This window comes from Orbicella faveolata, unplaced genomic scaffold, assembly GCF_042242905.1.
Source record: "Orbicella faveolata isolate gen_17 unplaced genomic scaffold, um_ofav_v1 contig_2, whole genome shotgun sequence".
NCBI classification, from domain to species: Eukaryota; Metazoa; Cnidaria; class Anthozoa; order Scleractinia; family Merulinidae; genus Orbicella; species Orbicella faveolata.
In genome coordinates this window covers 1161754-1177500 of record NW_028301547.1, presented here as the reverse complement: position 1 = coordinate 1177500, position 15747 = coordinate 1161754, and the positions used below count along the sequence as shown (strand labels likewise).

The following is a 15747-nucleotide window of genomic DNA, read 5'->3' as shown; positions in this document are numbered from 1 at the left end:
CTAGGCGGCGCCAGGTCTTTTCAACAAATGACAAAGCGTGGTAATGCAAAAATAAAGCAATTACGAATTACGTTTGACACTCACTTAAAAACCGCACAACATTTACTCAAACAAATAATTAAGCTAATTAAAACTTAAGCAATTCTTAAAGTACTCTCCTTATATCTTACCTTATAGGGTCAGTAACATCAAATTCAACCAGTGTATCGCCTTCTGTTTCATTAACAACCAAGACATCAGTAACACCGTCAACATTCAAACAATCAGGCAGTGGAGCAGCAACAAACTCTTTGTCGCCCACACTACTCCCACCTACGGCCGTTGCAACAATATTTACAACCTCAAAATTTGATTCAAACACTAGTGTGTCTTCGGTTCCATCATCATTATCAGAGGAACCAGCGACATCGACGCCATCAGTAACTAGTTCTTTTGTTACCTCGCTATCACAACGTATGGTCAGTGCCACAGCATCCCTTGGCGTAACACCAAATTCGACCAGTATCTCGCTTTCTCTTTCCTCATCATCTGAGGTATCAGCGAATGTTTCATCTTCGATATCGACGCCATCAGCAACACGGTTTGTGACTATCTCACTGTCACAAAGTACGGCCAGTTTGACAGCATCCGTTGGTGTAACACCAAATTTGACCAGTATCCTGCCTTTTCATTCATCATCATCTGAAGTATCAGCGAATGTTTCATCTTCGATATCGACGCCATTAGTAACTAGTTCTTTTGCTATCTCGCTATCACAAAGAATGGTCAGCGCGACAGCATCCCTTGGTGTAACACCAAATTCGACCAGTATCTTGTCTTCTGTTTCATCATTATCAGAGGAACCAGCGAACTTTTCATCGACGATATCGAAAAAATCACGAACAAGTTGTGTGTGTACCTCACAATCGCAAACTAGAACACTAACGACTGTGCGCATTAGCGCAACACCAGATCCATCAAGTGTCCTGCCTTCTGTTTCATCATCTTCTGAGGTATCAGTAAATGTTTCATCTTCGATATTGAAACAATCCGCAACAAGTTGTGTGTGTGAGTCACAATTTCAAAGTATGGTCATTGTCACGGCATCCGTTGTAGTAACATCAGATTCGTCGAGTGTCCCGTCTTTCGCTTCATCATCATTATCCGAGGTATCAGTGAGTGTTTCCACTTCCATACCGAAACAATCAGCAACGCGTCCTCTAGTCATCTTACCATCACAAAATACAGCCATTGCGACAGCATCTATTGTCGTAACATCAGATTCGTCAAGTGTCCTGTATTTGGCTTCATCTTCATCATCCGAGGTATCAGTGAGTGTTTCCACTTCCTTACCGAAGCAGTCAGCAACACTTTCTTTAGCCATCTTACCATCACAAAGTACAGACAGTACGACAGCATCCGTTGTAGTAACATCGGTTTCGTCAAGAGTCACGTCTTCGGCTTCGTCATCTTCATCATCATCATTATCATCATCCGAAGTATCAGTGAGTGTTTCCACTTCCATACCGAAACAATCAGCAACACGTTCTCTCGCCATATTAACATCACAAAGTACAGCCATTGCGACAGCATCGGTTGTCGAAACATCAGATTCGTCAAGTGTCCTGTCTTTGGCTTCATCATCATCATCATCATCCGAGGTATCAGTGAGTGTTTCCACTTCTATATCGAAACAATCAACAACACGTTCTCTAGTCATCTTACCATCAAAAAGTACAGACAGTACGACAGAACCTGTTGTCGTAACATCAGATTCGTCAAGTGTCCCGTATTTGGTTTCATCTTCATCATCCGGGGTATCAGTGAGTGTTTCCACTTCTATATCGAAACAATCAACAACACGTTCTCTAGTCATCTTACCATCAAAAAGTACAGACAGTACGACAGCATCCGTTGTAGTAACATCGGTTTCGTCAAGAGTCACGTCTTCGGCTTCGTCATCTTCATCATCATCATTATCATCATCCGAAGTATCAGTGAGTGTTTCCACTTCCATACCGAAACAATCAGCAACACGTTCTCTCGCCATATTAACATCACAAAGTACAGCCATTGCGACAGCATCGGTTGTCGAAACATCAGATTCGTCAAGTGTCCTGTCTTTGGCTTCATCATCATCATCATCATCCGAGGTATCAGTGAGTGTTTCCACTTCTATATCGAAACAATCAACAACACGTTCTCTAGTCATCTTACCATCAAAAAGTACAGGCAGTACGACAGAACCTGTTGTCGTAACATCAGATTCGTCAAGTGTCCCGTATTTGGTTTCATCTTCATCATCCGGGGTATCAGTGAGTGTTTCCACTTCTATATCGAAACAATCAACAACACGTTCTCTAGTCATCTTACCATCAAAAAGTACAGACAGTACGACAGCATCCGTTGTAGTAACATCGGTTTCGTCAAGAGTCACGTCTTCGGCTTCGTCATCTTCATCATCATCATTATCATCATCCGAAGTATCAGTGAGTGTTTCCACTTCCATACCGAAACAATCAGCAACACGTTCTCTCGCCATATTAACATCACAAAGTACAGCCATTGCGACAGCATCGGTTGTCGAAACATCAGATTCGTCAAGTGTCCTGTCTTTGGCTTCATCATCATCATCATCATCCGAGGTATCAGTGAGTGTTTCCACTTCTATATCGAAACAATCAACAACACGTTCTCTAGTCATCTTACCATCAAAAAGTACAGACAGTACGACAGAACCTGTTGTCGTAACATCAGATTCGTCAAGTGTCCCGTATTTGGTTTCATCTTCATCATCCGGGGTATCAGTGAGTGTTTCCACTTCTATATCGAAACAATCAACAACACGTTCTCTAGTCATCTTACCATCAAAAAGTACAGACAGTACGACAGAACCTGTTGTCGTAACATCAGATTCGTCAAGTGTCCCGTATTTGGTTTCATCTTCATCATCCGGGGTATCAGTGAGTGTTTCCACTTCTATATCGAAACAATCAGCAACCCGTTCTCTAGTCATCTTACCATCAAAAAGTACAGACAGTACGACAGAATCTGTTGTCGTAACATCAGATTCGTCAAGTGTCCCGTATTTGGTTTCATCTTCATCATCCGGGGTATCAGTGAGTGTTTCCACTTCTATATCGAAACAATCAGCGACCCGTTCTCTAGTCATCTTACCATCAAAAAGTACAGACAGTACGACAGAATCTGTTGTCGTAACATCAGATTCGTCAAGTGTCCCGTATTTGGTTTCATCTTCATCATCCGGGGTATCAGTGAGTGTTTCAACTTCCATACCGAAGCAACCAGAAACACGTTCTTTAGCCATCTCACCCTCACAAAGTACAGACAGTACGACAGAATCTGTTGTCGTAAAATCAAATTCGTCAAGTGTCACGTCTTTGGCTTTATCATCATTGTCGTCGTCATCGTCATCCGAGGTATCAGTGAGTGTTTCCACTTCAATATCGAAACAATCAGCAACACGTTCTCTACCCATATTACCATCACAAAGTACAGCCATTGCAACAGCATCCGTTGCCGTAACATCAGATTCGTCAAGTGTCCTGTCTTTGGCTTCATCATCATCATCATCCGAGGTATCAGTGAGTGTTTCCACTTCTATATCGAAACAATCATCAACACCTTCTCTAATCATCTTACCCTCACAAAGTACAGACAGTACGACAGAATCCGTTGTCGTTACGTCAGATTCGTCAAGTGTCTCGTCCTTGGCTTCATCATCATCATTATCATCCGAGGTATCAGTGAGTATTTCTACTTCCATAGCGAAGCAATCAGCAACACGTTCTCTAACCATCTTAACATCACAAAGTACAGACAGTACGACAGAATCCGTTGTCGTAACATCAGATTCGTCAAGTGTCCCGTATTTGGCTTCATCTTCATCATCCGAGGTATCAGTGAGTGTTTCCACTTCATCTGAGGGATTAGTGGGGGTTACCACTTCCACAGCGAAACAATTAACAACACGTTCTCTAGCAATCTTACCATCACAAAGTAAAGCCAATGGAACAGTATCAGTGAATGTTTCATCTTCGATATCGACGCAATCAACAGCAACTAGTGTGGCCATCTCACTATCACAAAGTACGGCGAGTGCCACAGTATCCCTTGGCGTAATACCAAATTCGACAAGTATCTTGTCTTCTGTTTCATTATCATCTGAAGTATCAACGAATGTTTCATCTTCGACATCGACGCCATCAGTAACTAGTTCTTTTGCTACCTCGCTATCACAAAGTATGGTCAGCGCGACAGCATCCCTTGGCGTAACACCAAATTCGACCAGTATCTTGTCTTCTGTTTCATCATTATCTGAGGTACCAGCGAATGTTTCATCTTCGATATCGACGCAATCAGCAACAGGGTTTGTGACTATCTCACTGTCACAAAGTAAGGCCACTTTGACAGCATCCGTTGGCGTAACACCACATTTGACCAGTATCCTGCCTTTTGTTTCATCATCATCTGAAGTATCAGTGACTGTTTCATCTTCAATATCGACGCCATTAGTAACTAGTTCTTTTGCTATCTCACTATCACAAAGTATGGTCAGTGCTACAGCGTCCTTTGGCGTAACACCAAATTCTACCAGTATCTTCCCTCTTTTTTCATCATCATCTGAAGTATTGGCGAATGCTTCATCTTCGATATCGACGCCATCAGCAACAAGGTTTGTTACTATCTCAGTGTCACAAAGTACGGCCACTTTGACAGCATCCTTTGGCGTAACACCAAATTCCACCAGTATCGTGCCTTTTGTTTCATCATCATCTGAAGTATCAACGAATGTTTCATCTTCGATCTCGACGCCATCAGAAACAAGTTCTTTTGCTATCTCACTATCACAAAGTACGGCAAGTGCCACAGTACCCTTTGGCGTAACACCAAATTCGACCAGTATATTGCCTTCTGTTTCACCATCATCTGAAGTATTGGCGAATGTTTCATCTTCGATACCGACGCCATCAGCAACAAGTTCCTTTGCTATATCACTATCAGAAAGTACGGCGAGCGCCACAGCATCCCTTGGCGTAACTGCAAATTCAACCAGTATCCTGCCTTCTGTTTCATCGTCATCTGAAGTATCAGCGAATGTTTCATCTTCGACATCGACGCCATCAGTAACTAGTTCTTTTGTTACCTCGCTATCACAACGTATGGTCAGTGCCACAGCATCCCTTGGCGTAACACCAAATTCGACCAGTATCTCGCTTTCTCTTTCCTCATCATCTGAGGTATCAGCGAATGTTTCATCTTCGATATCGACGCCATCAGCAACACGGTTTGTGACTATCTCACTGTCACAAAGTACGGCCAGTTTGACAGCATCCGTTGGTGTAACACCAAATTTGACCAGTATCCTGCCTTTTCATTCATCATCATCTGAAGTATCAGCGAATGTTTCATCTTCGATATCGACGCCATTAGTAACTAGTTCTTTTGCTATCTCGCTATCACAAAGAATGGTCAGCGCGACAGCATCCCTTGGTGTAACACCAAATTCGACCAGTATCTTGTCTTCTGTTTCATCATTATCAGAGGAACCAGCGAACTTTTCATCGACGATATCGAAACAATCACGAACAAGTTGTGTGTGTACCTCACAATCGCAAACTAGAACACTAACGACTGTGCGCATCAGCGCAACACCAAATCCATCAAGTGTCCTGCCTTCTGTTTCATCATCTTCTGTGGTATTAGTAAATGCTTCATCTTCGATATTGAAACAATCCGCAACAAGTTGTGTGTGTGAGTCACAATTTCAAAGTATGGTCAGTGCTACAGCGTCCTTTGGCGTAACACCAAATTCTACCAGTATCTTCCCTCTTTTTTCATCATCATTTGAAGTATTGGCGAATGTTTCATCTTCGATATCGACGCCATCAGCGACAAGGTTTGTTGCTATCTCAGTGTCACAAAGTACGGCCACTTTGACAGCATCCTTTGGCGTAACACCAAATTCCACCAGTATCGTGCCTTTTGTTTCATCATCATCTGAAGTATCAACGAATGTTTCATCTTCGATCTCGACGCCATCAGCAACAAGTTCCTTTGCTATCTCACTATCACAAAGTACGGCAAGTGCCACAGTACCCTTTGGCGTAACACCAAATTCGACCAGTATATTGCCTTCTGTTTCACCATCATCTGAAGTATTGGCGAATGTTTCATCTTCGATACCGACGCCATCAGCAACAAGTTCCTTTGCTATATCACTATCAGAAAGTACGGCGAGCGCCACAGCATCCCTTGGCGTAACTGTAAATTCAACCAGTATCCTGCCTTCTGTTTCATCTTCGACATCGACGCCATCAGTAACTAGTTCTTTTGTTACCTCGCTATCACAACGTATGGTCAGTGCCACAGCATCCCTTGGCGTAACACCAAATTCGACCAGTATCTCGCTTTCTCTTTCCTCATCATCTGAGGTATCAGCGAATGTTTCATCTTCGATATCGACACCATCAGCAACACGGTTTGTGACTATCTCACTATCACAAAGTACGGTCAGTGCGACAGCATCCGTGGGCGTAACACCAAATTCTACCAGTATTTTCCCTTTTGTTTCATCATCATCTGAAGTATTAGCGAATGTTTCATCTTCCATATCGACGCCATCAGAAACAAGTTCTTTTGTTATCTCACTGTCACGAAGTATGGTTAGTGCCACTGCATCGCTTGGCATAACACCAAATTCCACCAGTATCGTGCCTTTTGTTTCATCATCGTCTGAAGTGTCAGCGAATGTTTCATCTTTGATATCGACGCCATTAGTGACTAGTTCTTTCGCTATCTCACTATCACAAAGTACGGTCAGTGCGACAGAATCCCTTGGCGTAACACCAAATTTGACCAGTATATTGCCTTCTGTTTCATCATCATCTGAAGTATTGGCGAATGTTTCATCTTCGATACCGACGCCATCAGCAACAAGTTCGTTTGCTATCTCACTATCACAAAGTACAGCAAGGGCCACAGCATCCCTTGGCGTTAAATCAAATTCAACCAGTATCCTGCCTTTTGTTTCATCATCGTCTGAATTATCAGCGAATTTTTCATCTTCGATATTGACGCCATTAGTAACTAGTTCTTTTGCTATCTTACTATCACAAAGTATGGTCAGTGCGACAGCATCCTTTGGCGAAGCACCAAATTCAACCAGTATATTGCTTTCTGTTTCATCTTCGATATCGACGCCATCAGAAACAAGTTCCTTTGCTATCTCACTGTCACAAAGTACAGCGAGTGCCACAGCATCCCTTGGCATTAAATCAAATTCAACCAGTATCGTGCCTTTTGTTTCATCATCGTCTGAAGTATCAGCGAATGTTTCATCTTCGATATCGACGCCATTAGTAACTAGTTCTTTTGCTATCTTACTATCACAAAGTATGGTCAGTGCGACAGCATCCCTTGGCGTAACACCAAATTCAACCAGTATATTGCCTTCTGTTTTATCTTCGTCTGAAGTGTCAGCGAATGTTTCATCTTCGATATCGACGCCATCAGAAACAAGTTCCTTTGCTATCTCACTGTCACAAAGTACACCGAGTGCCACAGCATCCCTTGGCGTTAAACCAAATTCCACCAGTATCGTGCCTTTTGTTTCATCATCGTCTGAAGTGTCAGCGAATGTTTCATCTTCGATATCGACGCCATTAGTAACTAGTTCTTTAGCTATCTCACTATTACAAAGTACGGTCAGTGCCACAGCATCCCTTGGCGTTAAACCAAATTCGACCAGTATATTGCCTTCTGTTTCATCATCATCTGAAGTATTGGCGAATGTTTCATCTTCGATATCGACGCCATCAGCAACAAGTTCGTCTCCTATCTCACTATCACAAAGTGCGGCGAATGCCACAGCATCCCTTGGCGTAACACCAAATTCAATCAGTATCTTGTCTTCTGTTTCATCATCATCTGAGGTATCAGCGAATGTTTCATCTTCGATATCGACGCCATCACCAACAGGGTTTGTGACTATCTCACTGTCACAAAGTACGGCCAGTTTGACAGCATCCGTGGGCGTAACACCAAATTTGACCAGTATCCTGCCTTTTGTTTCATCATCATCTGAAGTATCCGCGAATGTTTCATCTTCGATATCGAGGCCATCAGAAACAAGTTCTTTTGTTATCTCACTGTCACAAAGTACGGTTAGTGCCACGGCATCCCTTGGCATAACATCAAATTCCACCAATATATTGCCTTCTGTTTCATCATCGTCTGAAGTGTCAGCGAATGTTTCATCTTCAATATCGACGCCATTAGAAAGAAGTTCCTTTGCTATCTCACAGTCACAAAGTACAGCGAGTGCCACAGTATCCCTTGGCGTAACACCAAGCTCAATCAGTATCCTGCCTTTTGTTTCATCATCGTCTGAATTATCAGCGAATGTTTCATCTTCGATATCGACGCCATCAGCAGCAAGCTCGTCTGCTATATCACCATCACAAAGTACGGTTAGTGCCACAGCATCCCTTGGCGTAACACCAAATTCAACCAGTATATTGCCTTCTGTTTCATCATCGTCTGAAGTATTGGCGAGTGTTTCATCTTCGATACCGACGCCATCAGCAACAAGTTCGTTTGCTATCTCACTATCACAAAGTACAGCGAGTGCCACAGCATCCCTTGGCGTAACACCAAATTCCACCATGGTCCAGCCGTCTGTTTCATCATCATCGGAAGTATTGGCAAATGTTTCATCTTTAATATCGACGCCATCAGTAAGAAGTTCTGTGGCTATCTTACTATCACAAAGTACGGCAGCATCCGTTAGGGTAACACCAAATTCGACCACTGTCCTGGCTTCTCTTTCATCATCATCTGAGGTTTCAGTGAATGCTTCATCTTTAATATCGACGCCATCAGCAACAAGTGTTGTAACTATCTCGCTATCAAAAAGTACGGCCAGTTTGACAGCATCCGTTGGTCTAACGCCAAATTCGACCAGTACCCTGCCTTCTGTTTCATCATCATCTGATGTATTACAAAATGTTTCATCTTCGATATCGACGCGATCAGCAGTAAGTTCTATGATTATCTCGGCCAGTGCTGCAGTATCTGTTGGCGTAACACTAGAGTCGACAAGTGTACTGCCTTTTTTTTCATCTTCATCTGCGATATTAGTGAGTGTTTCCTCTTTGATATTGAAACAATCAGCAACAAGTTCTGTGGTCATCTCACCGTCACTTGAAAGTACAGCCAGAGCCACAGCATCAGTTGTCGTAACACCTGATTCATCAAGTGTGTTGCCTTCTGTTTCATCATCATCTGAAGTAACAGTGAGTGTATCCTCTTCGATATTGAAAGAATCACCAACAAGTTCTCTGTTTATCTCACCATCACAAAGTACGGTCAGTGCGACATCATCCGCCATAGTAACACCAGATTCGTCAAGTATCCCACCTTCTGTTTTATCTTCATCTGCGACATTAGTGAGTGTGTCCACTTTGATATCGAAACAATCAGCAACAAGTTCTCGTTCTATTTTAATATCCCAAAGTACGACCACTACTTCAAAAGGAGAATCAACAAGCGTATATTCTCTTGTTTTATCGTTATCTGAGGTATTGCCAAGCGTTTCAACCCTAGCCACTATCTCATCGTCCAAGAAACTTGTGAGTGTGTCATTTTCGTTACTGGAACCATCAAGGAGTGTAGTGTCAACAAGTTCTGTGGGGTTGTCTTCTGCTCAATTGTTACCGAGTTCAACCCCAGCTTTAAGTAGTGTACTTTTTACCTCATCATATTTGTCCAGGGAAACTGTGAGCTTTGCAGCTTCTGTGTCGCCAACGCCTTCCACCGTGAACGATACGTTACTTGCTTCATCTACAGTAACTATCCCGACTACTCCTGATCAAGGAACGATGAAGAGATTCATAGTTTACATGACTATAACAAATCGAAGTTATGACGTAATGCTTAACGACAAAGAAAGTAATAAATTCGGAACATTTTCTAAAAAAGTCGAAGATTCAGTTAAAACAGCCCTCGAAGAGGTTGAAGGCTTTGTCTACTCTAAAGTGGAAAGATTTAGTGAAGGCAACGATATTGACTGCCAAATGACAGTCTTCGTAAAGAAAACGGTTTCTGTTACGGAAGAGAAGATTCGAGAGAAACTAGGAAACAAAATAGGTGACTTGGAAATAACAGGTGTAATTGTTGTGGACACGACCTTGCCAACCAAGGAAGCACCCACTGCAGAGGAAGAGATTGTTTTTGAAGTAACAGTAACAATACCAGATAAAGAGTTTACAGAAGAGCTCAGTGACTCCACGAGCCCAAAATTCAAAGAGTTGGCTGCGCAGTTGAAAGCAATACTGACCGACGTCCTTAAAAAGAAATTTGCAAATTTTCTTCGCACAGAGATCACTGGTTTCAGCAACGGCAGTATTATATGCAAATTTAATGTTATCACAGCCCAAGGTTCTACTACATCGGACGAGGACATAAAAGACGCATTGACCGAAGCGAGCAATAAAAATGAGACGAAGGGTTTCACTTTCACTCAAATTACAGTTGAGAAAAAGGTGGCCTCTGAAAAGCCACGGACTGGAGATAAAGAGACAACGTTCCCTGATTGGGTAATTGTTGTGATTGCTGCGTTCGGAGTAATGGTGTTGCTTATAGTCCTCATGGTCTATTTGGTAAGATAATTTTATTTTACTAGGGGCTTCGTAAAAAGAGTAAACTGACCGCTTCAATATGAATTATGTGAGAAATCCTCTTGAATGGAAAGATCAGCAAGTTTAAAGACTTTTGTCATGATTTGTAAATAGGCGAAACATGTATTTGTAATTTCTGGCTGACTGGACGGCTAACGCTTCACCGCAGAGATTAATGACTATTTACTTACTAGAGTCGCTGAATGAGTCTCTACTCACTATATATGATGTAGTTCGGCGATTTACGGGGCACTCTTTTGCTACCCAAACATTACATTTAACATTTCATTTTCTCTTACAATACCAACACATTGCTCGACAGACATGTGGTAGGAAATTAAAGAGGAAATCATGAATTCTCTGTGTAGCATTACCTTTAGGAAATACCGTCTTGTTGTATAAACATACAACATACAAAAATTTAACATAACATTTAAAAATGTCAATTTATTCTCTTGTAGATTTTTAGAAAACGCCGAATCCATCATCATGCTTTGGACTTTTTGGACACATACGATAACATTGGTATCGCGTTAGAGGATTTTCACGAGCGAAAGATGACCGTATGCCAACAGGAAAACGGGAGAACGGAGTAAATTGAAAGGTAACAATACATGTGTTGTTCAAGCTCTTTTCCAGCTCAATGGGAATGGAAAACGATATGTGGTCTATTAATTTCAGTAGATATGGTTGCCAACGTCTACAGTAGCTAGATCATCCAGCCGGCTCCAAACGGTAGTAGACAAACAATATTTTATTTGCACTTCAGCAAACCAGTTAAACGGGCTTGTTGTCGTCCCGTTTGATTTACTGAGCGAGTGCTGGTGACGCAGAACACGATTAAAAGTTTGTTTTTCGGGAAAGAAACTCCTTGGATGATAAATCTTTTATTTGACATTTTGGTGAGATCTCTACACAGAGTGTCTAATTTTTTTTTTAATTTGACTAGCCTGCTAGCAGGTTCAGCTTGGAGTCACACGCGCGAGCCGCGAAGAGCAAAGCGATCTGCACGGAAGGAGTCTGGTGAAGAGGCGCCAAGAAAGTCGATTTCGCCCTCGAGTGCTTGTGCTCCAACGTGTGCCTGCTCGCAGGCTCTAATTTGACTAGCCCAACTGTCACGCTAAAATACTGCAAGACCCGTAAACATTTACAACTCTACTGCACATTGTCTGATGAGATATATATATAAATTTATACTTCGGTTAACTTTTAGCCCTGGGTTAGCGTAAACTGGCTTCTGAACAACACGGCCCTGGCAAACGAAGCATTCAGGTGTCACGCCCGATGATCTTTCTGGCACCTCACGTGATTAGATGAAACCGTCACGCAATACCTTACTTCTAACAATAATGAATTGATTGATTGATTGATTGATTGATTGATTGATTGATTGATGATTGATTGATTGATTGATTGATTGATTTTATTTGATTTTATTTTTTCTCTCATTTCAGGTGGTATATATAAGAATGTTACCTATGAAGAAAAGCAAGTTTATGTTCCATACGAACATTAAACGACCATTCAGCAATCAAGTCATTGCACAGTAAAGCAAAGACTGGTAGACAACATATGTACTACATAAACATATTTTGATAAGGACTTGATATACATGCGTTTTTATTTCATAAGGAAACAGATGTCACATGTTCATAACAGACACATTTTGCCTTTGGTTGCCAACCTTAAAAGAGGCAAATAAAAAAATTGGAACAAGTTTATGGAAAGGGAATTTATTTTGGTTAGTCCGTGACATCGTGGTGACATGATACACATAACCCAAAATGAGACTCCTTGTCTTTTTATTATCTTGTTCTAATGTATTATATGAAGTTTATTTTTGATAGGTAAGAGGATTTTTATGGATTTATTATAGTTTGAATTTTACTATTCCGTAGAATAGGCCCTTTGCAGCTAGGTTCACGTGACCAAACTTTTCCTAGAAAATTTTGATATTATGGGCTATAACTTGAAGAATGCAAGAAATGGAAAGAGCACATCGAAAATACCAAAATGGCCAAGTTTGACGCCCCTGGGATTAAAGAGTAAGTTTATACGACAGTTTGAATTTTCGGAAAATTTAGAGGATTTGTATGGAGAATGTTGCTAGAGAACAAGGTGTTGCCCTCCAGCAACTTTTTCCACACAAGTTTTTGGATTCTTTTAAAAATTCAGACCGTCACAAAATTTCATTCTTTAATGATGGGGGCCTCAAATTTGGCCATTTTGATATTTTCGACATGCGTTTTCCATTTCTGGCATTCGTTAAGTTATAACCCATAATTTTACGAAAAATAGGTCACGTGATGGCTTAGCTGCAAAGGGCCTATTTCTCGAGAAGTGCAATCACCTTGCGTGTTTAAGGTGACTGAAAATTAGCAAATATCTTGTATCCAAGTATTGCATAAAACATTGTCCCGAGATAATTAACGCGCGTATTGTAAGAGCATAGTGCTGCTAAATCCAAAAACTAAGTTAATAGATCATACCGTTTTCTGTCTTATTATTTGTTTGTGCCGCCATGTAAAGAATATTATATTTGTCCATGCTTTATGAAAGTTCGGAAAAGGGAAAAAACTACATGCAAGCTAGCTGTACAAAGTTTACAACATCATTTCTTTTCTTCATAAAGTAAGTGTTATTTTATAAAATATGTGCTAATTAATTTACACGGAATAATCCTGGACCGCATGGAGGAAGCATTCAGAGTCAAGTACTCATGTAGGAAAACACTGAACACTTCTGATCATAACAGTACAAAGCACAACTTAGACTAAATTAAATTAAGTCTGTTTTTCCATAATGTAATAAAGAAATGATTTATGTAAGCGTTTTGCGCTCCTTTTAGCCATGAGACATCAGCTTTATGATGATTGAATGATTGAAGAATAGGCTCCTCCTATATTCCCCTGGTAGATGTTGAGTCCTGCTTCTTCAGTAACATCTACATGCATGCGTTTACAGCTTGAACATGACTGAGATTTTTAGCTTTCAAACACAGGAAAAAAGGATAACAACTCCTTTAATGGTGGATGCACACACTTACAATTATCAAATAAGGAATATTTACCTCTTACTAACCGAGGTCGAGGGCCGTACTGTAAGTTACGGACCGAGTTTTTTCCCCATTGATTTATGGCCCAAGCGCGAAGCGTGCGGGACATAAATTGAAGGGAAGAAAACGAGGATCCGTAACTTACAGTACGGACCGAGAAGACGAGGTTAGTAAGATATTTATTATGACGTGTTTCGGAACGATTTCTATTCACGCGGAACGGCTTCAAATTTCTGACGTACCTCGAAAGCAAAACGAGTCAATTTGAAATCGTTGTTAAGTGACTCATGAGTCGTAAGCAGGTTTTAATACACAATTTCAGAAGTAAAAAAAAGTTTTAAACTTTGACTTTCTATAAAAGTTAAGAACACTTGGCGATAAATCACCAAACCTTTTGGCAACAAAAATAGCTTTAAATTTTAGCGGGCCGTACAGTAGAATACGGCCCGCTAAACTGACCAATCACAGCATGTGTACTAACTGAGAGATATAACAAAATACAGAATAATAATAATATAACATAAGCCTGGTTGTGTGTACAAAACCGTTTCAAAATCTTTGCAGTGATACACGTAAGTAACATACAATACTAAGGTTTCCTGACATATTTATATTACACGGGTATTACACGCCCTACTGTCAGCTAAATTACTACCCATCTGTGCCCTTGGAGTGTGTAATGTACATGAAATCAAAGGGCCTTCTTGACAGCGTTTGAAATCCCACTTTTAGGTCTGCCTGACTTGGGTCTAGGTGCTGGGCTGTTAAGTAAATCAAACAATTAATCCCTTGGGCTTTGGAGCCATCTTAGCACATTACATGCCAATAATGCAAGCCAATAATAATAACAAGAAGAAAAGATCTTTCACAGAGATCAAACTGTGCAGTTTCAGAAAATATTCATATTCCCCCCACATTGGGGATTGGAATTTCCTGGGGTGGGGGGCTCTTTAAGACTAAAAGAATTTAAAGTAATATATGATGCTTTATTGGACTTTCCAGAGGGGTGGGGAGTCAAAAAAATCCCTTCTGTGGGGGAGTTATGGATACTTTCCAAAACTACACAATGTTACTAAGACAGAATTAAATTCCTTAATATGGTAAGCAAACTATCAATGTACCTGCTTAGCTCTTGATCTGTCTCCTCCATAATTGCTGATTTATCAGGTAATGTGGCTGAAATCAACAAAACGTCAAACAGATGGAAGGAAACAATAAATGTAGTTCTGCTTTACAATAGAATCTTCTAAGAATAAGGTCACAATGGATATCAATTTTTTTGATATATTTTTCTTCCAACCTTTACCTTTGAAAAATATATGTGTACATGATCTTGGTCAGCTGGTAGCCTTGTCACAAGTCAACCTTAATTATCGCCCTCTTACTTCACACAAGGCCCATGATCTATGAGCAAAGAAGTTGTGGGAATGAGGGATGTAAGCCGCAAAAGTAACAGGCCAGGATAATATTATTAGAAACAACTTTTGGAATGTCTAGCCAGCTGGTTGTACGAATGTTCAACTCTAGGCCAGATAGCTAGATAAGGTGGCCTGGCCAACAGTCTGTAAACTGCCAACCAAAAAAACTGGTCCAAAATTTTCCACATTCTTACTTTTACAATTGACTGGCCATCACACCTTGGCAGACTGTATTGTTCAGAAATGCCACATATTTTTATTACCAGCCTCAAATTGATGCAGCACAAATAGTGGCAAGTTTGTCTCCAAAGTTTTCATGTGGCATTTTTTCCACTTACCAATACTATCATTAACTCCAGCATGTTTTGCTAAGCCAATGAGAAATCCATAGAACGTAACCCTTTCAACAGTTGATAAGAGATCCTTAATGACATCTACTGGTGGACAGCTATAAAAAAATATATAATTATTGGTTACATGGAAGCCCCAGTTATTTCCCAATACTAAACTTTCTTACTGGAGAAAGAAAAACCCTAGGGTTTGTAATTAAAACCAATACCTTCTTAAGCTTGCAAACAACATAAGCTTGATGTCA

The 15747-nt window shown here is 40.8% G+C and overlaps 2 protein-coding genes across 5 annotated transcripts in view; one reads left to right on the top strand and one right to left on the bottom strand.

Moving 5' to 3' along the window:
- Nucleotides 1-13507, top strand: part of LOC110058230 (uncharacterized) — a 23229-nt gene extending 9722 nt beyond the window's left edge. For 2 of the 3 annotated variants that reach the window (XM_020764828.2, XM_089289029.1), the window contains exons 2-4: nt 178-10661; nt 11141-11283; nt 12134-13507. In XM_020764828.2, the coding sequence (XP_020620487.2) occupies nt 178-10661; nt 11141-11275 (10619 nt within the window). In that variant the 3' untranslated portion in view covers nt 11276-11283; nt 12134-13507. The remainder of the gene's footprint in view (nt 1-177; nt 10662-11140; nt 11284-12133) is intronic. The other variant, XM_089289030.1, reaches the window with a different exon arrangement.
- LOC110058143 (centriolar satellite-associated tubulin polyglutamylase complex regulator 1-like) overlaps nt 12465-15747 on the bottom strand; it is a 7888-nt gene continuing 4605 nt past the window's right edge. The window contains exons 8-10 of one of the 2 annotated variants that reach the window (XM_089289063.1): nt 15491-15600; nt 14856-14910; nt 12465-14495 (exon numbers count right to left, since the gene is read on the bottom strand). In XM_089289063.1, the coding sequence (XP_089145189.1) occupies nt 14426-14495; nt 14856-14910; nt 15491-15600 (235 nt within the window). In that variant the 3' untranslated portion in view covers nt 12465-14425. Of the gene's footprint in view, nt 14496-14855; nt 14911-14935; nt 15139-15490; nt 15601-15747 lie in introns of those variants that run through there. The other variant, XM_089289064.1, reaches the window with a different exon arrangement.